At 41.8% G+C, this 21,397-nt stretch overlaps 1 protein-coding gene across 1 annotated transcript in view; it reads right to left on the bottom strand.

Annotated features, from left to right (window-relative positions):
* SORCS3 (sortilin related VPS10 domain containing receptor 3) overlaps positions 1-21,397 on the bottom strand; it is a 271,149-nt gene that overhangs the window by 38,814 nt on the left and 210,938 nt on the right. Inside the window, exons 8-14 of the mRNA XM_058810200.1 lie at positions 20,030-20,119; positions 17,991-18,170; positions 16,067-16,213; positions 15,515-15,617; positions 13,116-13,192; positions 12,919-13,010; positions 9,782-9,889 (exon numbers count right to left, since the gene is read on the bottom strand). Of these exons, the coding sequence (XP_058666183.1) occupies positions 9,782-9,889; positions 12,919-13,010; positions 13,116-13,192; positions 15,515-15,617; positions 16,067-16,213; positions 17,991-18,170; positions 20,030-20,119 (797 nt within the window). The remainder of the gene's footprint in view (positions 1-9,781; positions 9,890-12,918; positions 13,011-13,115; positions 13,193-15,514; positions 15,618-16,066; positions 16,214-17,990; positions 18,171-20,029; positions 20,120-21,397) is intronic.

The raw sequence follows: 21,397 nt of genomic DNA, 5'->3' as shown, positions 1-21,397 counted from the left end.
GTTGCTTTTGGCTGACATGTCAACTAGGAACAGTAGCCTGAGGGCAATGGGTGATGACTCAGGGCTGCTGTACTTCTGACTGTGGACCAAAATAAAGTAAGAAAACCAGCTATTTTGTTTTGTTTTTTTTTTTTTTTTTTTCTAGAAAGAAGAGATGCATTTTCTTCCAAATAAAACACACCATCCATTTGGGTCTAGATTTTCAGTTGGTGCAAATTAGTTTAATTTAGACCATCTAAATAGACCCTCTCAGGTATAAGGCCTTCCACTGATACTATTCAGAAGGAGAAAAAGCAACAGCAGTGAAACTATCAAGAATGAACCAACAGCAGACAGCAGCATGCATCAGGAGAAATTTGTTCCAGAAAATCCTGGTCTGTATTCTATTTCCCAAGGAGAAGGGTCACAGAAGAATTTCACATAATTTCTCCTGCAAATTAAATCTGAGGGATGTGGTTCATTTCCCTGAAACTGAATGTCATGACATCAAAGTTACCCACAAGAAAGAAATTCAAAGTGTTGGCCACCAGCAATCCATATTGAACTGGTCATGAAAAGCTGCACCACTGCCAGATTTCAGGTCAGGAGAAAGAGAGGACATGGGGCAGGCAGAGTTTCTGTGAACTACAGATCAAAACCAAAACCTTGCAATAAAAATCCTACAGTACAATCATGGCAGATTCTTTCCCTCAGCTTTGGAAAACAGTCCTGGTATTATTCATCAGCTCAATGGGCACTTCCTTTATAGTGCTAGCAGAAGAGGAAAACCACTGCAAATGGCATGGTACAGCATGATCTTTCAGTTAGCAAGTAATGCCAAGTGCAATTAGTAAGTAATTTGCAAAACATGTAATTACAAAGCAGCCCTACAGTTTGGACTCAATTTCCCCTTTAGCTGCACAAACTGCATAAGGCAATGGGGGAGACAGGGATATTTGTTATTATTTTTTCAAATAGGAAGTGCTATCAAAATAAGAACTTCCTGAATGACAAACTAAACCTTTTGAAATTTGGTCTCTAAAAAATTTATTACCAATGTTCTCAAACAACTTTACATGACAATTGCTTCAAAAGAAATTCCAGCAACATGAAAGAGAGTATGAGACACCTAGGAAGGGGGATGGGAAAGCATATCAATTTTTAATGCTGTTTTTCTGAAGAGTTCTTTCTTTTCTTCGAAGCACTCATGAAAGACAACCAGTTTCTGACAGCCCTGAAACCTGAAGATGCTGCCACTCTTTTCTAGAAAAGATACAGGTAGCTGTGTGTATGTGTGAGTGGTTTATCCCCTCATGGGTCTGTGGTCTCAGCAGAGGCAGGGGCTGCTGCTTTGCCAGAAGCCACATAACACAACACATCCAGTCATTTCAACATTTCATCCTATGAATCAGCAGATTTCCAACCAGAAATGTCCAATACAAATGTGGAAGTCATTCCTTAGAATATGTAAGCTCCAAATGCATGTGACAGGTGAAGCACAGTGACAAGTTTTGCCTGGATATCAGAGAAGAAGGCTCAGAAGAGGAAGCACTGGAGAGCTGCTTTCCAACACTCATTCAGTTCAGTGATCAAAAATCTGTCAGAGTGAACTCTGCAGCCAACCCAACCCTGAGTCTTCAAGCTTCCAGAAAAGTTGGTGTGCTGTGCCACCTTTTTCCTTGTGCAGGATCAGGGAGAGATTCAGCTGGAAAGGTGCTAAGGCAATGTAGTTTCTCAGTCCCCTGAGGGTTGGTGTGATCAGAGCACCAGAATATTTCATGTCTTGTTCTCACAAAAAGGTGAAAGACTCAGGAATGTCTGTGTGCACAGCATCCTGCCACTTCCTGCACCCTCCATCAGGCCTGGGTGCTTCATACAGCCCAGCCCAGCTGCAGGCAGGAGGACAGCACAGGGCCAAGATCCATCTGTCCTGAATTAGCAGCACAGGAAACAAAGCACACGAGCCTCTAGATGAGAATATTTGGATTGTATTGCCATCAGGAAAAACTTGCCCTTTTATCTAGGGAAAAGAAATCATCTATCAGCCTGCTGCTCATTCTGGCTTCTTCTGCAAGGGTTTCTTTCTTTTATTCACTTCAGCAAATTCCAGTCTCAATGAACACACCTTTCTCTAGTCCTCCTCCCTGCACATGCTCACGTCTCCATCCCCCTGTCTGTGCTTTATAGACATGACTGAGCATCTCCCTCCCCCAAAGAAATGGGACGAGACTGCACAGTGGGATTCCCACCTGGGACTCTGGGGACCTGCATTACTGCCAAGCTCTCCCAATGACAGCCTGCTGAGTGCCTGACCACGGGCATGTCCTTTATTCTCCCTCAACTTCCCTACTGGCAGAACACAGCTGATGATGTTGACTATTTTAGCATAATGTTTGATCTAGTGCCCATAAGTAGCACTTGACTCCAGTGACAGTAATGTTTGCCCCAGAAAGTCAGAGATGGACAATACATGCCACAGAGCACGATGCCTTCTCCCTGTGTTATGGCTTCTGCCAGGAATATTCCAGGTACATGGTGCAAGTGCTGGGAACTGCTCTTGGGTCACAGTCATCCTTTTCCTAAAGCCAAATAAATCACATGGTGCTGTCTGAGAAAGATTACTCTAAGCAGATGTTCTCATCACCTGATTTGTCTTTCAGGTGCCACAGAAAGGCCTCAGTTCACTCTGCAAGTATTAACAGCACAATCAATATTGTGCTTCTTGTGGACTGTTTAGGTGAATTCATGCAGAGATCCAAAGGCTAAAAAGCAGAATACTCCTCTGGCAGAGAGGCAGATGGGAGGAGGAAGTTACACTGATTAATCTTGGGGTCGTTAAAAATGTTTTTAAGTCTTGCAAATAAAGATAATGATATGGGTAATCAACTCTCTTACTCCAGGGTATAAACTGATCATCTGCTGGGATAAAATGGGAATTCCTATAACAAACATTTTCTTGTCCATTGTAAAGTCACTTGATGCTATTAGCAGATTGATCATTTTCTCACAAAGTCCAAGCTATTCATTACTTCCAGAAGGTTTTGAAATTAGATCAGATGATACAGGAATGCAGCTCACTATGGCAAATGCCAATATCCTGTCAATCATTTTGGTGTCCTTACTTAATAATTGTACTTGGAATTTTTGTTCTCAGATCAAGCTCCAAATTTTACTTTTTTTTTTCTGTGTGCAGTCATTATTTTAACAGATTCACTTTAATTTCATGGATTCTATTATGAAGAGTCCTTATATAGGTTTGTGCACTGCAGTCTGCACAGTCCCCTGAGTGAGGACAGAGAAACTGAACTCACAAGGACACATCAGAGCCTTGCAGGAAAATCCATAGCCAATAACAATGCCAGTTGCACCACAAACAAATATTGCACTGAACAGAAGAAGAAAAGGAAAACTGAAAAGTGAGATAAAACCACTGTAGGAACAATTAACATGTAACGGTCTTTTCTAACATCTAATGGTACCCATGCAATTTGGATAAACCAGGCATTGAAATCTTCTCTCTGATCTTTAAAAAAGCCCACAGTTCTGGTAGCCCTGAGAGAATGCCCAGGCTGGATGGACAACCTTGGTTCCCAGAGGGTAAATAAGGACAAAGTTCAGAATCGTTCAGCACGACAGCTCCCTGTCTCATTTTCTGCACTGGAAGCTGCAAGTTGGATTTAGCTTTCTGGAGAACTGGTGAAATCTTTCTTCCAGATTCCCCCTTGGCCAAATTTCTGTGTGGCTCAGCAGCAAAGTGGCAGAAGATCTATGTTATTTTTCAGGTAGTTTTTTCCTCTTTTCTCCCAGACTGAAGTTAAAAGAGGCCAGACTGATGTCAGGAAAGTTTAAAGGTACCTGTGGGCCATGGGAATTGAGGAACACTGACTCTTTTCTTCATGCACATTGTACAAGACCCTCAATTCCTTCGAGGAAAAACAGCCTCATGGTGTTTTGCCATCCACTCCCACTGTCTCTCATTTGCTGATGTTGCTGAGCAGAGGTGCTGGCTGTGGAGGGCAAAGCCTGGCACCAGGGGAGAGCACAAGCTCCTCTGACCTCATCCCAGCAAAGGCACTATTTCCTATCACTGGTTCCACCTGATTTTTCTCAGTACACCCCCTCAGAGGCAGCAGATCCATGGCTCACTGTCCCTAGGCAAAGGGGCAGAATGCTTCAAGGACACTGTGTCAGCTGGTAATTTTCTTTCCTGTATTAGCATTTAATGTAACAGCAAGACTTGAACAAAAGGCAGCGGATGTTGCCTTGCTTGAAGAGAAAAGATGATAATCACCTTATCAGAAAAAGACAGGAAAATTACTCCTGGCTCCCATGTAACTTTGAACTCAGTGGGAGCTTGGGCCTGGGAGCTGTTGTCCTTTTCTCATCCCCAGTTTGCTGAATCTCTGCTGATTGTGAATAAGAATCTGTCCACATTGCCTTCATACCTGTATCTGCTTTGCTGATGTCTCCCACAGTCAGTTCTTCAGAATAAGAGTAACTCATGGAACTCCTAGCCACAGGATAAGGTGACTGCTAAAAACCTTTTCAAAGTATTTAGAAGGAAAACTCTCAAAAATAGGAAAACTCATTAATATCTTAGAAATACAAAGAATACCATGTTTGGCCAAGAAAATTCCTTATTTGTTAATCTCTATAAATGTGAGAAGTATATAAGATAATATTTTTAGTATAATTTAGTATAATACATACAGTTTTAGCATCCTGTACTTGCCACATTTGGAACATGGAACTGAAAGAGAGGGACTTCTGGTTTGACACAGTGTGGCCTGCGTTCTTAAATATTTTTTTTCTCACCTCAAACCTCCCCTGGCACCCATCTCAACATTTCCAACATCTCTCAATTACTTATTCATTCTTCCTCACTCTTCTGCCACCCAGTGATGGATTGCCAGTAATTTTATGGGTCTCCTGGAAAGAAAGAATTATTCCCACTTCATCTCTGGTAAAGCTGCACGGCCACATAAACAAGAAGGTGCTGGAAAGGGCCAGGACTTGTACCCTATTCATTTAGAACCAGGAACATTTCCTAACACACATAGCCAAGGGCAGCAGTCACAGCAGTGTTGACAGACCAACTTTCAGCTCACTGCAAATATTAATGCTCAATTATGCATACACACATATATAGAGATCATTAAGTTCACATGCATAGAACTACACAGAAATTTATATACACACGTGGGTGTGTCTACATAAATATTTATTTATCAGTACAGAGGAACTTAATGATCCCCATCTGGAAATGAGTGTCTGCACACATACACACATAATGAGTCTACTAAAATGATGCAGGGCTGTGAAGCAAAAAGGTTGTTCCTCTTAAAATAGGTTTGGAGAGATGCTTAGCACTGGAGATGAAGTGGCAGGGGTAACAATTTTGAGTCAGAGCTGGAACAGCATATAGCCCTTCTCTGGACCCATGACAACATCTTGTCTCTGATGTGAATGGTACAAACTAGTTTGGATATATCAAAACTGACTAGAAGGGGAATACAGTGTGATTCCCCTGTTGGACAGCCTCAGACAAGTAACACGCTGTGCCTATGGCTTGTCAATCCAGAAAATTTAGTTCTGACACATCCGAACATGACATCATTAAAAGATACACTCGTTAACAGTGAGGGGGACAGCACAGAACTTAGGAACCTGCAGATTTCAAAAAGACTAGTGCATTCTAGGCATTCACCTGAGAACATGTCTAAGCCACCACACTTATGCATTTATTTTCCTAGAGGACCCTGTGTGTTCTGCAGCCTTTTCCCCACACCTGCACCGAGCACCACAATGTGCTTTGGTACAAAGCTCTGCACTAAAGGAGCTGAACTGACTCTTGTCAGATGAGAGAAGTGTCAAAGCAACAACAAAAGGAACTGCAGAAGATGATCACCCAGGACTGGAGGAAGGACAGTGGATTTACTTTGGTTAGGTAGCATTCAAGGCAGACCAGCTCACACAGTCTCACGATACTTCCATGTGCATCACAAAACTACATTCTTAACTGAGTCCCCCCACCTTGTAAACAAATAATTCTTGCAGCATTGTAGCCATAAAAAATCATAGAATCATTTAGGTTGGAACAGACCTCTGCAAGACATCCTACACCCCACTAAAGCAGCTCCCAATTCAGAGTACTCTTAGATATTCAGAATCTAATAAAGACCCTTCATAAAGCAAATAACTGATGTTACCATACTGACAAGTTTTTTAGGACTGTTTGGGACAAGCATACACAGCACAAAGCACAGAGGATTCAGAAAGCCTAGGATACTAATACAATAAAGACAGATATGGAAAAACTCACTTAATAGCTATGAAGTGGTACAAAATTGTGTGCTAAAAGGGTTGCTCCTTTCAGCAGCCCAGAGAGCCTCTCACAGCATGTGGCACGAAATGAAGGTTGGGAAAGTCATTCTACTGATATATTGATTTTAATAAAATATTATTATGAAAATATTGTTAATAATGCAATATTTTAATAATAGTTGGAGTATAATGACTATGTAAACACATTCCCCTCAGAATATTATTTTTTTTAAATGGGTGAACACAGAACACTTTGATGCTAATCTATGGAAGAAATTTTTTCTAACAGGAATCAGCTGAGACCACTAGATGTAGTATTCTGCATTTTCAGGGATGAGAGACAAACTTTTAAAAGCCACTAACCTACCCAGTTTGGCAACACACGGATATGACCACAGCCTTTGTCTCTCTGTCTCAGTGCTGCTTGAAACCTAAGAGTTCCCACTGACCCCATTATCAGTGTGGGATGCAAATCCCAGACTGTTGTGCTCCTCTCATCAGATTCTTGTAATCATTAGGGTTTCTACCCACAAACATGAATTCCATGAATTCCCAGGCACCTCCAAACCACCATGTGTAATCTTTGTTCAGGGGTGGCAAGTAGCAATAGAAATACATTGATTTCTTCTCAGCCAAAGTTTACACAAGCTCAGCATCACCCTACACTGCCCTAATAAATGAGTTTCACTAAAATTCTCATTGGGAGAAGCACCTAAGTGGTTTGTATAGAAATGGTTTGCATACAGCTTTATAAATAGCCGCTTTCCTCCTCAGTTCCTTTCGTGGATTGAAATTTCTCAAAACATTCATTGCAAGTGTCATGTGAAATTTCCTTGTATGGCTTTTACAGACTATTTAGAATGGTTTTTAAAACTGCTAATGATGACAGTAATAATAAAGATAATAACAATAACAGCAGTAATGGCAATAATAATGGTAATATGCCTGCAAAAATTTCAAAAGAAAAAGTTCTCAACAAACCTAGTACACAATATTCAGAAAGATAACTCACTTCCTACATTCTCCACCAGAAGATTACAGAGATATAAATAACAATAATCTTAGATTTATAATGCATTTTTCATCTCAAAAGAAAACTGCATTGATTTATAAAGCAAATGGCTTAAATCCACAGCTAGTTCCAGCTGATTAGCTCCACTGATTTTAATGAAGGTGCTGATGTGCAGGTTTATGTGAGTTCAGATCTATCTCTCTGCACACATGTGTGTGCGTGTGTCTGCATGTGTGTGCAGCAGGAAAGTGGCACACATTGCATGAAGAATTTCACAGAAAAACACCATAATAAACAACACAGAAATTTGCACATTGTCATTGCGTTTGCAGAAAAAGTGCTCAGAGTGAAGAAACTTGCAGGTTCTAATCTTTAGCTGGGAACTGGCATATGTGTTTTCCCAACAGGATGCTCACAGCAGTCTCCTGAAAAGGCTCACAGGTATATCATACGCTGTTCAGTTTTGCTCTTTGCAAAAACAGGGCAATGTTTGCAGATAGCAAGGCAAGAGATGCACAGATATATTCTTCTACAAAACAAGGGCCTTGCTTTTTGAAAAATAAAAAAAGAAGAAGAAAAACAAATCAAAGCCAAGGCATTGTTTTGGAATAAAGGAAAAGCGAGCAATGCCACCAGAACTGGCACCACCTCTACTCTGATAAAATCTCAGTGGCTGTCTGTGACAGACAGAGAGGCTCCAGCACTGTTTGGGAATAAAGCAGAGGAGTGCTGCTGTTTAAAGCACAACCATAGTTACTTAGCCTGTCCTTCCTAAGACAGTTCATCACAGGGGATATGGATGTGCTACACAGGAGTCAGCTATGCTTTCCTGAGCCCTCCAAGGCTACAGCACCAAACATTTCTTCTGCCATGGCATAGATGGCACAGAAGCCATTCAAATGACCATTTGTTAGAAGAGTAAAATATGATTTTCCCCCAGCTCCTCTCTTGCAGCTGAGCTCAGCTTCAAGTATAGGCACGTGGTCACTTCTGCTTGTGTAAAGCTGATGTAGAGCTGGTTTTGAAAGGCATAACACAAATCACACAACACAGTTGGAATACATTCAAATCAGTAGCAGAAATGTCTAAGACACACAGCTTTTACCCTGTTCCAACTTCCTCAGAAACTGATGGCACTCTGTTTCTCACTACCTGTGACACCAGCAGTGAGCTCCACCCACACATTTATGCCATATAAGTATGCAGATGGACTGAAGCCTAGAAGAAAATAAACTTGACCTGAATCTCTTTTCTCTTGCAAGCAGTGAAAATGTGCAGGAACTTCAAGTGCAGATGAAAAAAAGCAGATTGACTGTAAGATGAAATTTATAATCAACGTCCTGCCCCTGAACTGGAAGTATGCAACAGTGTGATCTGATGTGATTAACCAAAGGCACTTCTTCATGCCAGGGTAGGTATGCTTCACAGGCATGCCTCAGTCTAAGGCATCTTAGCCACCTTGCTTTCTGATGTTTTTCAGAAAGCTGTTTCAGCCAGTTCAAAGACACACAGGTAAGGAGGCATTTCTGAAACCAATGCAGGCAGTGCATCTTGTCCTTGCTTTGTTCAGAGCCCCAGAGCACAGTGCTCTGATCTGCTCTGTGCAGGAGGTCAGATGACTACTTAAAAATGCCTTTGAACCTAAAAACTTTCCTTTCTTGGTTGTTAAACTCAAATCCTGGCCCGTTCTTGGGCCAACATCACTCCACTGGTTCCACCAGCGTTACCCACTGCTTCAGCACCTCCTGGGAGGAGGAAGGTTCCAGCACCATCAGTGCCAGCCCAGGCTCTTCCTTCCATGGGATAGGTGAGGCATTCTACATCCCAGAACAGGAAGGTTATTCTGAGCTCAGCTCTGCATATGCACAATGAGAACACTTTTATCTTGAGCTAAAACTGGATGTACAATGGCCCACAATGCAAGCAACAAGGTTGGGGTATATTCATACCCACCAGCAATCTCAAAAGACAGTCAAGTCACACAACTGGAGCAAGCACAGAACTGGCACGAGGTACAGCCATACAGATCTCTGACTTCTGAAGAGCACTGCAGTCCCTGGGCCTTCAGATCCAAGGAACACAATCTCAGCTGTAATTATGAGAAAGGACCTCTGGTTGTCACTAGATGCCTCCTGACCAAGGCTACAACACTCTCCAGAGAAGTAGATCTGTCTACTGCTCTATGTGAACTCCCAGGCCTCAGCTTGGGACCATCCCTCCTTGCTATAGCTCTTACCACTGCTGGAGAGAGCTTGGCTCCATCATCTATTTGCCACATGATGCAAGAACATGCCAGCCAGGCCTGTGGCCACCAGCAAAACCCACAAAACAGCACAATGCCTTCATGAAACACTGCATGTGCAGCTGCACAATGCTGCACTGCACATCATGAAGTTACCATGAACTTGGGGATCTCCATGCACCCCTTGTGCCATCACAATTTAAAACTGGAGCTGCTATACTTACGTCATTATCTGGGTCTCTATGCCAGGGTCTACAAGGGATCCATCCACAAAAAGTGGTGTTGATGTGAAACTGTATTTAGTCCAGGATCTTCCCTCATCGAAACTCACCCTGGGATAGAAGCAGACAACATTTATACACATAAAAAGACTTACTCTAATGCAAATGCAGCAATTAAATGTTGGCTTGCCTTGGTCTGCAAGCTCCAGCAGCTGGATTTACAGACAAGCACCAATCTTTGCCATTTCCCAGCCCACTAAATTCATGCTCCTGATGTACTTCGAAAGATCAAATCTTTAGAAAGCATAAATACTGGCAATAAGTGCATGTATATACTTTATGCAGCTGTACATCAGACCTCAAGGGATCAAGAGGCTATGCCAAGATCTGTTTCTGGGTCTGGAATAGCACCTGGCATGAAGCACCACTCAGAGCATAAGCAACTCTAGCCTGAATGCATGAAAATTGCTTTCACCACCACAGGACATTTTGACCCATCCCTGTATCAAAGCCATATGACATTAGCTACAATCTCTCCTAGCCCTATGAGTACTTAAAGGCAGATTTAGCTTATTTGTGGGAGTGGGGAGTGTTGAATGTGTGTATGCACACAGGCATCTGAGCACCTGCATCTGTCTGGGAGGCTCTTGGTGGACACTGAATCCCCCCTGCTCCAAGCAGGTAGGACAATATCTGACACACCACCAAAGGACCAGGAGGCCACTGTAGTGTGTATTATAAACCATGGGTTACACTGACCTCAAATCTCTGGTGTGGAACGCCAAGACTGGCAGTCACCATTCCCTAACTCTCTGCCCCTCATGTCACTCAGCAAGACACCTTCACCTGTCTCAGAACGTACCTGTGCAAGAATAGGAGGTTAACTTTACACCTAAGACAGAACTCTGGGAGCACAACTGCACACAGAAGGATTATCTTCCCTAAATCTATTTATTTAAATGCATGTATCTTCCCATACACCTGTGCATTTGTATGCGTTCTGCTTGCATGCTTATCTCTCCAAATAGCATTTCAGCTTCTGGGGAACAGCATGCTTCATTAGTTTAGCTAAAGTTCTCTCAGCTTTTCAATTATCCGCCCCTCTCTTCTCCAGCATGAAACTTATTGTACAATGTCTCAGCCTGAGAACTAATGGATTTACATGTACCCTTTAATCTATTCCACTCCTGCCCATAAAACAGGTGCCTACTGAAGCAATATGGAGCAAATTCCAAAGCCCCTAAGGGTACAGTTTTGAAGGAAACCTGTAGGAACTTATTGATAACAAATCTAAATCACTCCTCATTTAATAGAGTGGGTGGGGCACTCAGAACTGCACACACCATTTCAGGAGACTTATTGTGAAAGGAGAGAATCTGAAATGAGCCTCTGCAAACAAAGGTGACCTGAGCTGTCAGCTCCTATGAAAAGTCAACCTGTGATCAAATCTTTCCCAATATATAAGTACAGGCACTTGTAGTAACGTGCTTTTTAAGCCTGAAGAGCCTTCAAAATTAAAGACACAATTAAAACAGTTGCACCTGGCTTGAATAATGCAGTAACTAATGGTTAATACGTGACTTGCAGCTTTTTCCTTAAGGGGCTCACCTTTCACTCTTCCAGAGCTCAACCTGCTGCAGTCTGATGCACCCACTGCCAGTGACACCCACCCTTGGCTAACACAAACTGCTCCTTCCTTGACTCATCCTTAGTTTCATCTAAAGACTAGGACATGGTCCTGATGTCCTCTTTTCTGAGAGCACTTCAATTATAGCCACGACAACTGAGTTACCCATCAGAGGCTTCCAGTCACACCCCAACACATTCACAGCACAGACTGGAGTCTGCAGCTCACCCTTTGGAGTCTGCCCTGTTACTGCTCTCCTCTGTGTGTCCAGTTATGGAGCCAATACATCCCGTGGTTAACAGTCCACTATCACACTGTGAATAAAGCAGTCATTTCTTTGCTTCAGGTGGCAAAGAAATGGGCTCAAATGCAATATATTCAAACTTTTAAAGAAATCTATGTTGCATTCATCCCATAGTTATCTGTCAGGTCAGAAACATTAAGTCCAGAAGATTTTTATATTGAAAAAGTAGCTGTTAATGTCTTCAAAGTACACCTCCAGAACATGAGCTTGTAAATGGGTGAAGTCAACCTGTCTTGAGGTGTCCAGATTTGGAATGACTGCAATTTCACTGGAGGATTTTGTACAATAATGACTCAGGTAGAGGAGCCTTTAACACCTCATCACTGCTGCCAAACACCATTGCTTTCTATTTCTATTTGACTGAAGAGCACATTTCCTGTTCTGCATGCAAAGTAATAGACATGTGTTTAGCAACATCAAGCTGAGAGACAACCCAATATTGTATACAGGAACACATCTTGTTTCCGAAATCTATTTCTAACTAATTCACTTCTAAACAACATTAGAAGCTGGGTGGGTCAGTCCATTAGATATGCCCCTCTTTCAATCAAGCCCCAAGACCGAAGGTGGTACTAACACAGCCGTTTTCTGTAAACAGTTTTAGTTATGAATTTCAGAATGTGTAACTGGTGCAGGAGTCAGAGGGGCAAGAGCTAAGAAGAGGATAATTTTGAGTGGTATCTTTAGTGCTTAGGCTGTTATAACCCATTTATAGCAAAACAGCATCTTCAACTGAGAAATCATTTTGCCCTATTTCACCTCCAACTCTAATCAGTTGCCACCACAGTATCTCTGGAAATTGATAGTCAAATACTAGAGAGGTTAGCAACATATCTCTGTTGTCCTTATCTACACCTACTGCCCTCTCCTCTCCCTCCCTTTATCTGTCTTACCAGATTAATGTTAAATTCTGTAAACAAAATGTAGAAACGAGAGACACATCCTCTCAGAAATACCTGAAGCCCAAAGAATGACTTAGTATATGTGTGTCTGTAGGAAAGAAACCCCACCTGGAGGCTCATAGTACCTTACCAGTGCAAAGAGTAATCCCATACATGTAGGTGATTATATATGGAGCCATTATATTTATAAAATGGTACAATAATCATAATATTCATCAAAAAAACCAAAATGGGGGTAAAACATAGATGACTTCACCTGCTCATTTTGTAGACACTTGTACCCTCTCAAAGTAACAAGTTTCCTTACCACATGTGCCGGATGGGCACTGACGTGTGTTTCATGGCCACTAGTGCCCCTCCCCAGTCCAGAAACCACACGTTGTACTCCTCCTCAAAGATCTGCAAACAAAGGAAGTACTGCATGAGTGCTCCGCTCCCCTGGGAAGTAAAGAGTCAGAAGAATAGCAAAAGGCTCCGTGCCTTCCTTTTCTGTGCAAAACATACCTGTCTCCAGGAATTGCCACCATCAGAAGAGATGAACACGCCAACCTCCGTGTAGGAAAGTTCAGAGCCAATATTGCCTGCAACACAAGTGTCAGACATTCTTCTGTGGATGAACACGCTAATGAAAATGTTAATTAAATTTCTGACATTTAATGCTGGAAAATTAGAAATTAAGATAGGTTGACACTCCCCTGTTACCATCACAGAATTCAACTAACCACATTATTGTGCCAATGCTATTTCAAAATAGTTCTGGCTCTGGGAGGCAGCACAACTCAAGAAGGGTGTTTTCATCAGTGTTCAGGATATAGGGAATATCATACTGCCCATCTACCTAATTTTCTTCCCTGACACCAGCAGGAGTCACCAATTGTTTTGAATGAGGCTTTAAGGAAAACCTGATGTGGGAAACCATACAGAAGGTCAGTCTGTAGGGACATCCAGGTTCAAGAGGATAAATCTACTGTTTCAGTTCAAAGATCTTCTTAGCCCAGTATCTTGAGTGGAAGCCCTCAAGAATTAGACACTGATTTAAAGGTAGGAGTGTAAGTTTTGTATCATCATATTTTAAACACCAAAATGGAAACTCCAAATTTTCAAATGTGGATTTAGAGATGAAGGAAAAGAAAGAGAGTAAAAAGGCAGTAATTTCATTGCTATCACTTCATTCTGTCTTTCTGTGCAAAGCTGTTCCATTATTTCCTTCATTCTCTTCCTCTAGTTTCAGCTGCATGCATTTAAACCTCATAAAATGTAACTCCCAAACAAGTCAAGAGGATTTAGCAGCTGTACAATTAGACAATAAAACATAATTCTTTCATTTGCAGGAATCTAACCTCTGTCCTCTACCAAGTGTCCAAGTTTCCAATCATTGCTGGAAATGCCTCACTGTAAATGAAGTGTTTGAGCAGCAAACACTTGTGAGAAAAAATTGCAAAGCTTATCCTTGAATACATTCAGCAACATGGTGAGATGCTCCTGCTGTTGAGAAACTGGCTAGTGGAAACAGATGTGTATGTTTCCAACAGGTAACGTTTTTTCATCTACAAAGCAGTAAGGCAGAAATTATATTCTGCCTTTTAAAGGTTAATTGTTAGACTGGGAAAGCATTCATCCCATGCACTGGCAGTTTGAAAAGAACCTAATTTACTAACAATTTAGATCAATGCCTAGAATCTCACAGTCCTGCTGCCTCTATTTGCTTCCTAAAAGGTTAAAAAAAAAAAGCTTTTGTAATTACAGCATCATGAGTAGGGCCTTTTCCTAAGCATCCATCTAGCAAGTGCAACCTGCCAGGAGTGATGACTCCACTTGGCTATGCATGGGGATATCTGGAGGTTTGAACCAAATTATCTCACTTCATTTGGCCTGGATTGGTGAACTGGAAATCACATGGCATTTCCCTTGTTGAGATATAAATGTCATGAAGGGAACCCGTCTCAGGTTCTGCCTTAGTCTGGCAAACACACTGAAGCACAGAAGGACATGAGAATGAAAATGGTTGGAGGAGGTAGTGTAAATTCATGCAGACAATATGCTAACTGCCCACACTTGCAGGCCACTGCTATGCTGAACAGGACCAAGGAGATAAACCAAGCATGAGTAAGAACAGTTAAGCTATTCAGACATATTTGAGTGTAGTTAAGAGGCTCCATTTGAAAAGACAGAACTGCCTCCACTGCTCAGAGGCCAGCTTTCAATAGCACCAGCCATTCAGGAAGCACTTTGTTAGCCAGCAGCTCCCACAGAGCTGAGGGTGGTTGGTAGCCCCATCCATCCTGTGGATTAATTACAGTGGCTCTGCCAGTGCCACCATGAAGTATTGTAGCAGGCTGTCATTTAAACAACACAACCTGCCAAAGCACTATTTTGCAGAACAGCCCACAACACCAATGGCCCGTGCAGTGTTGATTAAATGCTGCTTGCCTTGCAGCAGTACAGAGTTAAAAGTAGGTGCCATGCACAAGACAGGCACCCAGGAAGCCCAGGCTTCACCTGACAGGCTTTGTGACAACTCTGTGCTTGCTACTTGAAAGGTGGGACTTACTGACACCCCCTAGGAATGCAGCCCTTGGGTACCAATCTCCTTCATGGGCCCTGCAGCAAACAGGCAGACATGTCCAGTGGTTGTAACAACATGATAGGATCTAGTAATGCCACTGGCTAATGGCACCCTGAAAGTGTGGGCTTAGATCTACATGGTTTATTGTACAGCAACAAATACCTGAACTCTTTTTTGAACTTGGGGCCATATGCCTTCTCCTAGCCCAAAGCAAATGGGAGTTAACGTGAATTAGCTCTTGCTGAAACAGAGCTGAAAGGTTTTACACCAATGGGGAATACCTTATATACTCTCAGGCTCTCAGGGAGGTATGGGTGAGCAGTACTGATGTTCTCACCTGTGGCCACCAGCAGCCCAGGAGCTGTCTCTTTGCTGGAAATGCTCCCTGAAGTGTACGGGTTCTCTGAGAGCTGCAGGCGCAAGTGCAGTGAGCAGAAGGGCTGTTGACAGAAAACAAACAAAAGGCAGAAGCTTCAATATTCATCCAATTAAATATCAGAGGAACCCTTGGTGACTGCACACAGATGCTCTGATCCTTCTGAAAATGACCCCTTTGCTCTTAGCACACATAGGTCACATGTTCCTTTGATGGATAAGCAGGAACTCTGCACTACAAACAAGCATGTCTGCCCTTGTTTTAACAATAACCTGACTTAGAGCAGTTTTCCCCAGCAATTTTCTTATTCTGACTTGAATTCTATTAAATACATCAAGAAAGATGGTCAGAATTTACCCTTAAAACCTATGAATCTATAGATAAAAAACTTACTGAATTCATTTAACACACAGAAAGTCAAGAGAGAAAACATGGGGAGTTTTGTTAACCTAGTGACTACAATAAGCAGTTCTGAAGGAGTCAGTTGTGCCTTGGAAAAGATCTGCCACTCACCAGCTGGCAAAGTACAGGATCCCCTCTCAGATCAGTGTCCGGTGCCTGTAGCAAACGCCAGTCTCTGCCTTTGTTGTAGGTAATGAAAGTCTTGATGTGGTCATCCACCTTCCTGTTAGCTAGGAATATGCCTTTGATCCCTGCTACCTAGGAAAAAGGGAGAGAGATGAAAAAAATACATCGGAAGAACAGGCCAAAAGCAATGTCCATCTGAGCACTCCCAGGAGGGGAAAGCCTCTGTAAAAGCAAGGAAGGCATCTCAGTCAAATCTTAGAACATCAAATGGCACTAAAGGAATATCTTGCAAAGCTGAAAGGCCTTGTGTGGTTTCTCTCTTTGGAAGAAAAAGACAAGAATGGTCAAAGAGCAAATCCCTAGGAAACAGCCCACTTTTGGATTTCATTGAGTTCTTGCAGATAGGCTGATGATGGGCTTGAAGGTGCAACATGCACCAGGTCACACTTGAGCTCTGTGAGCTTGAGGATGAGGTCTGTCCCACTGCCTCCACAGACTGCCAAAACAGGGGAGAAAGAAGATCACATCAGAAAAAGTGTGGGATCTTTTTGTGTACCAGAAAAAAAAAAAAAAATCAGTACAAAAGATGGGAATCCTGAACATGCTGTGACACTGATGTTTTGCAAACTTGATTTCTTTGCTTTCCTTCCACATCCAAATTCTGACAAATCAAGCCAGTTGTTTCAAATGTTTTGATTTTTGTCAGCAGAATCCATTCCAGCAGAATATGGTCCTGTCAAAACATCCCCAAAAAGATTTCATGTTGAGTCTGGTCTCTGTTGCACAGCTGTGAAAGTGAGACAGGAAGAAGAAATTTTCTGCAAATCTGCAACTTCCTGGCAACTGTCAGGATGCAAATCCTTCTACTCTGAAGCCCTTGGAGTGATACTACTCTTTAAATGACTCTGTAAAAATTTATTAGCATTTAACAGTGAAAAGTCTATGATATACCAGTGGGGAGTATGCAGGTTTGCCCGGGAATGTGAGACAATACATGTTAATTTTAGCTGGTTCATCATAGCAAAGAAATATAATTTTTCAGAGGCAGGAAAATATATTTTACCAGTAGAAGAAAAAACATAAACCCTGTCCTTCACACTAATCAATGTGTTATTTGTGAGTTTTCCCTCACTGACTTAAATCACCTGGATTTTTATAAACAAATTGATTATGTTGTTAAATGAGCATTATTTTGGCTGAAATAATAAAATGTATAGTCATAACCTCTGCATGCAGCTGCAAGAACTTTCTCTGTGTAACAGTAGTAATCAGCCTGCAACCATTTCTATTACTGATTAGTTGTTTGCTGCTGGCAAAGCACTGGGCCCTGCATCTCCACAGATCTTCCATCCAACAAATAGTAACACACCAAAACCAGAATGCTCTGAAGAAACCAGGAACTGGAACTGCTCTGAATGCACTGCTGCTGGCCAAGGCTGACAGGCTTGGAAGAAGCATGAGGATGGAAAATAGTTTGGGGTAGAAGTTGTCCATCTGTCATCTCTGGGCAAGTGGCACCTACAAATTGTTGGTTATAGTTTACAAACTGTTCATTGCTCATGAAGGTGCAGTCCAGACTCCCTGCCTGTGAGCAGGTGTCTCTCGATGCCCAAGGGGAAAAAAAGTTGTGTTTAGTCTTTCTATGGATATCCACATTAGGATGATAATGGTTTTCCCTTTTGGAAATGACACATAGCTAACCAGTCATTGACTTGAACCCAACCAGTTGTTGCACCTGTAGCAGAATAACTGCATCTATTCCCACACAAGTCTACTCAGCATCAAATCCAGGAAATGCCTCAGGGTGATCCTAAAACAAATGAAAATCCTGGGAGGTTGGTAAAAGATTTACACTTGCTTGAACTAGCAGGCCATTGCTGCTGCTTGCAGGGTGACCTTTACTGCATACCTCATAAAGGTCAATGACAATATTCCCCTCCAGTCCTCGGCTGCTTTTCACATTTTCCAAGGCCAGGGTGAAGTAGACCCCTCGGGTGTCCGAGATGTACAGGTTGTAGGTGTCATTCTGGTTCCACTCCTGAACAGCTGCAAACACCTGATTCTCATCTGTGCTGATAATGTGCATGTCCTGTTAAAAGAAGACAAAAGGCCTGTTACTGAGGATCTCTGTATTTCTCTGCCCTTCGGGACATGTAGTAATTACCATGAATTATGAAAGAATGGAGATGGAGCATGAATTATAGGTATGTTTAACAACTTTCTGTTAGAGCAAGCCAATAAATTACCAGCATTGTGACTTTTCTGCATTTCATTTTTTAAATAATCACCGGCTGGGCGAAGGGTTTTTGCTTTCTTCATTTTTGGTACCTTCAAGGAATTTCATCCAGTTTCATTTTTTATTTATAAATTGGTAAGTCAGTTTTATTACTCATGGAAGATTCACAGCCTTGGAGCCTGGAGTCTTCATAGTCACTAAGCATCATATGGCACCAGGCTAAAAGCAGTGATAATTTTCATTCTCATGCTGAAATAATGGGCTTGTGCTTCCAACTGGCAAGGGATGGTATAAAAAAACCTTGGAGTTCACATTTATTTGAAGGTGAGGTATAGGTATCAGCTTGAGCTATTGCTGATAGTGATTTTTAATAACATATTTTCCTATTGAGAGTTTATCTGAGATAATTATCCCGCAATATAGGGACTATCAAATAATCCACCCACTAACCTTTGTTGGATTTCTGCTGCTGACCAAGATAAAAAAAGTCTAACAAGGCTTTCCCCATTTAGTTTTCATATCAAAGAGATTTGATCATGTATTTTCTTGGTATTATTTTAAAACAGGTTCATGGAAATTACTTTCAGGGTGGTGATGAGTATTGGAGCACTTCATCCTTGCTACCATTGTTGAACAAACTGACACAGGTTCAGCTAGAAGCAAAATGACTGTGGTTATACGAGACTCAATTTATCTATTTGTACCTATTTAAATTTTCTCTAGAGGCCAAAAGGCCTTGATTCATTCCTTGCACTCTTTCTGCATCAAGAAATCATAATTCTGGAAGTCTCCCAAAGGATGGAGTGACCTGATTTCAGGAAAGAATATCTGGAGGAAGATCAGCTCAATATCCTCATCCTGCCTAGGAGGCATCTTAATCTTTTGTGTGAGGTATCTAGATGAAAAGTTAGGATTGATTAAATGGGATTAAATGTTAGGTCTATTTCTAATAGACCTAACATATCCTATCGGCATGAGATGGGGAGCAAAACCATTTGAGGGCCTAATTCTATCCCAGTGAGTACAATCAGTGGGAGATTTGCCATTTCCCTCAACAAAGGAAGACTAAATCAGGAGCCTTGTTCTTGCCCAGGAGCTGTAATTCCTTAAAGATTAAGGAGGTACCCAATCTATTCCAACAGTGTGAAAATAAAGAAAAATGCCCAATGACTTCCATCTGTTTTTACCAGTTGCAGTGGAAATATTGCATTACCCTGGTGCCAACCTCACACCCGTACAACTCCAGCAGAGTTCATTAATCTGCACATGACAGATAGTTATTACTGTACAGCAAAAATATTCTAGTAACCAAGGGCAGCATAAACAATCCTCCTTTACATGGCTCAAAGACTTTTACATGACACCTAGACTTAAAGTACTTCTGATCTTTAAATTACAAAAGTACCCCTGATTTTATAGCATGCACCAATTCTAAATCAGGGCCACCAACAAATCTGTATTATAACAGGTCATTTTCCTAGTCCTGGTGGCAACAATATTTTTGATACAAAGATATCATTTGCCTTCTTAGCTACCTCAGGAGCTGCTCATGTTCAGCTGCTGTCAACCAACACCCCCAGGTCCTTTTCCCCCAGCCTCTAGCACTGTGTGGGGTTGTGATCCAAGTGAAAGACCTGGCACTTCACTTTATGGAACCTCACATACTTGGCTTCCCAAGATATCACGTCTATGTTCACAAATGGTGGACTCACCTTAGGAAGGGAGTATTTGGGTAATTTGATCTGTGCAAAGGGTTCCCGTCTGTATGACACATAGTAAGTTGCTCTTCCACCAGTTGTCACCTATGGAAACACCAAAGAAAGTCAGTGATGACCCTTCTGAGACACTCTGTGATGAGACCTCTAAAAGTGCTTGACAAGCTTTCTTTCAGGTACATTTTCTATTGCAGGCACAGCTGTCCCTAAAGGCATCTGGGTAACTCCAAAGAAACCACAAACCTGAGAGGGATGAAGAATTATTTAAGCTGTGCTATTGAACTTTCGATTTTCACACTGGATTCAAATCCAGTGTGATTTTAACATCTCAGGAAAAAAAGTGCTGAGTGGGAGGAAAAGGAGGATCTGGTTTCATCACATGGTCCAGCACAGTTACCTTGGGCAAGTAATTTAAAGTCTCTGTGCTTCTGTTCTTCCCCTGTAAGTAGGAGATAATCCCTCTTTGCTGCTTCTTAGCCTTGTCTGCACTGTAAGTCCCTTGAGGCCAGGATTGTCTTCCAACAACCTTTTACAGTGACTAGCAGCAGAGATCCACACTAGCACACATTTACAGCACTGCTAACTGTAAATGCGCTCTTGGAAAGCTGGAGCTAAGCTCTGAGATGCCCTTTGTCACTATGAAACTGGTTTCTCTGAAATTATACTCTCTGAAAACGGATGTGCGTGGGGGGAACTGATAGACATCCAAATCTGCAGTTTTATGGACTGAATGAACTAAAGCCTATGCAAAAATGCCATGCATCAATGAGATGTAACACAGATAATTTGTAAAATATGGGCTCTAAAACCTGTCAGGAGTCACTTACTCTTGCTGTAGGTGTTCTTTCTGGCACCCTCTCAGACCTGGCTAACACAAGGCTTACATCAGTGAATTTCCTACATTCTGATGGTTTGGCAGTCTTGCAGGTCTTAAGATAAAATAATGCACAAAGCACTTGTCTATTTTACAGAATATCACTTGTTGGCTTCCAATAAAGCTAAGAGAAAGGTCCTAGATTCTCTCCTAGATATACTTCCTTTATCTGACAGTGATATTTGAGAATGAGCTTACATAGAACATTGCTACAGCATCAATTGTATTCTCAGCAATGATATCACCTCTAGATAGTGGCTTTCTTCTCTGGAGAAGCTGTCATTTGAAGGATACGCTATTATTGGCCATGAAATTTGATATCTAATCAACTCAAGGCTTTCCCATTGACAGTTTGAAAAACTGGAAAGAAAGGGAGGTTTAGAAGTAGGACCAGCTTCTACACTAAGACTTCCCCTTCAGATTTTTTCCCATTTTTACTTGTAATGTCAACAAAACTGTATTTAGCACCCTCCAGAGAAAAAACAAAACCA

The sequence above is a fragment of the Ammospiza caudacuta genome, chromosome 9, assembly GCF_027887145.1.
Source record: "Ammospiza caudacuta isolate bAmmCau1 chromosome 9, bAmmCau1.pri, whole genome shotgun sequence".
Lineage (NCBI taxonomy): Eukaryota > Metazoa > Chordata > Aves > Passeriformes > Passerellidae > Ammospiza > Ammospiza caudacuta.
Note: the sequence above shows the minus strand (reverse complement) of the source record. Positions and strands in the feature narration are given on the sequence as shown.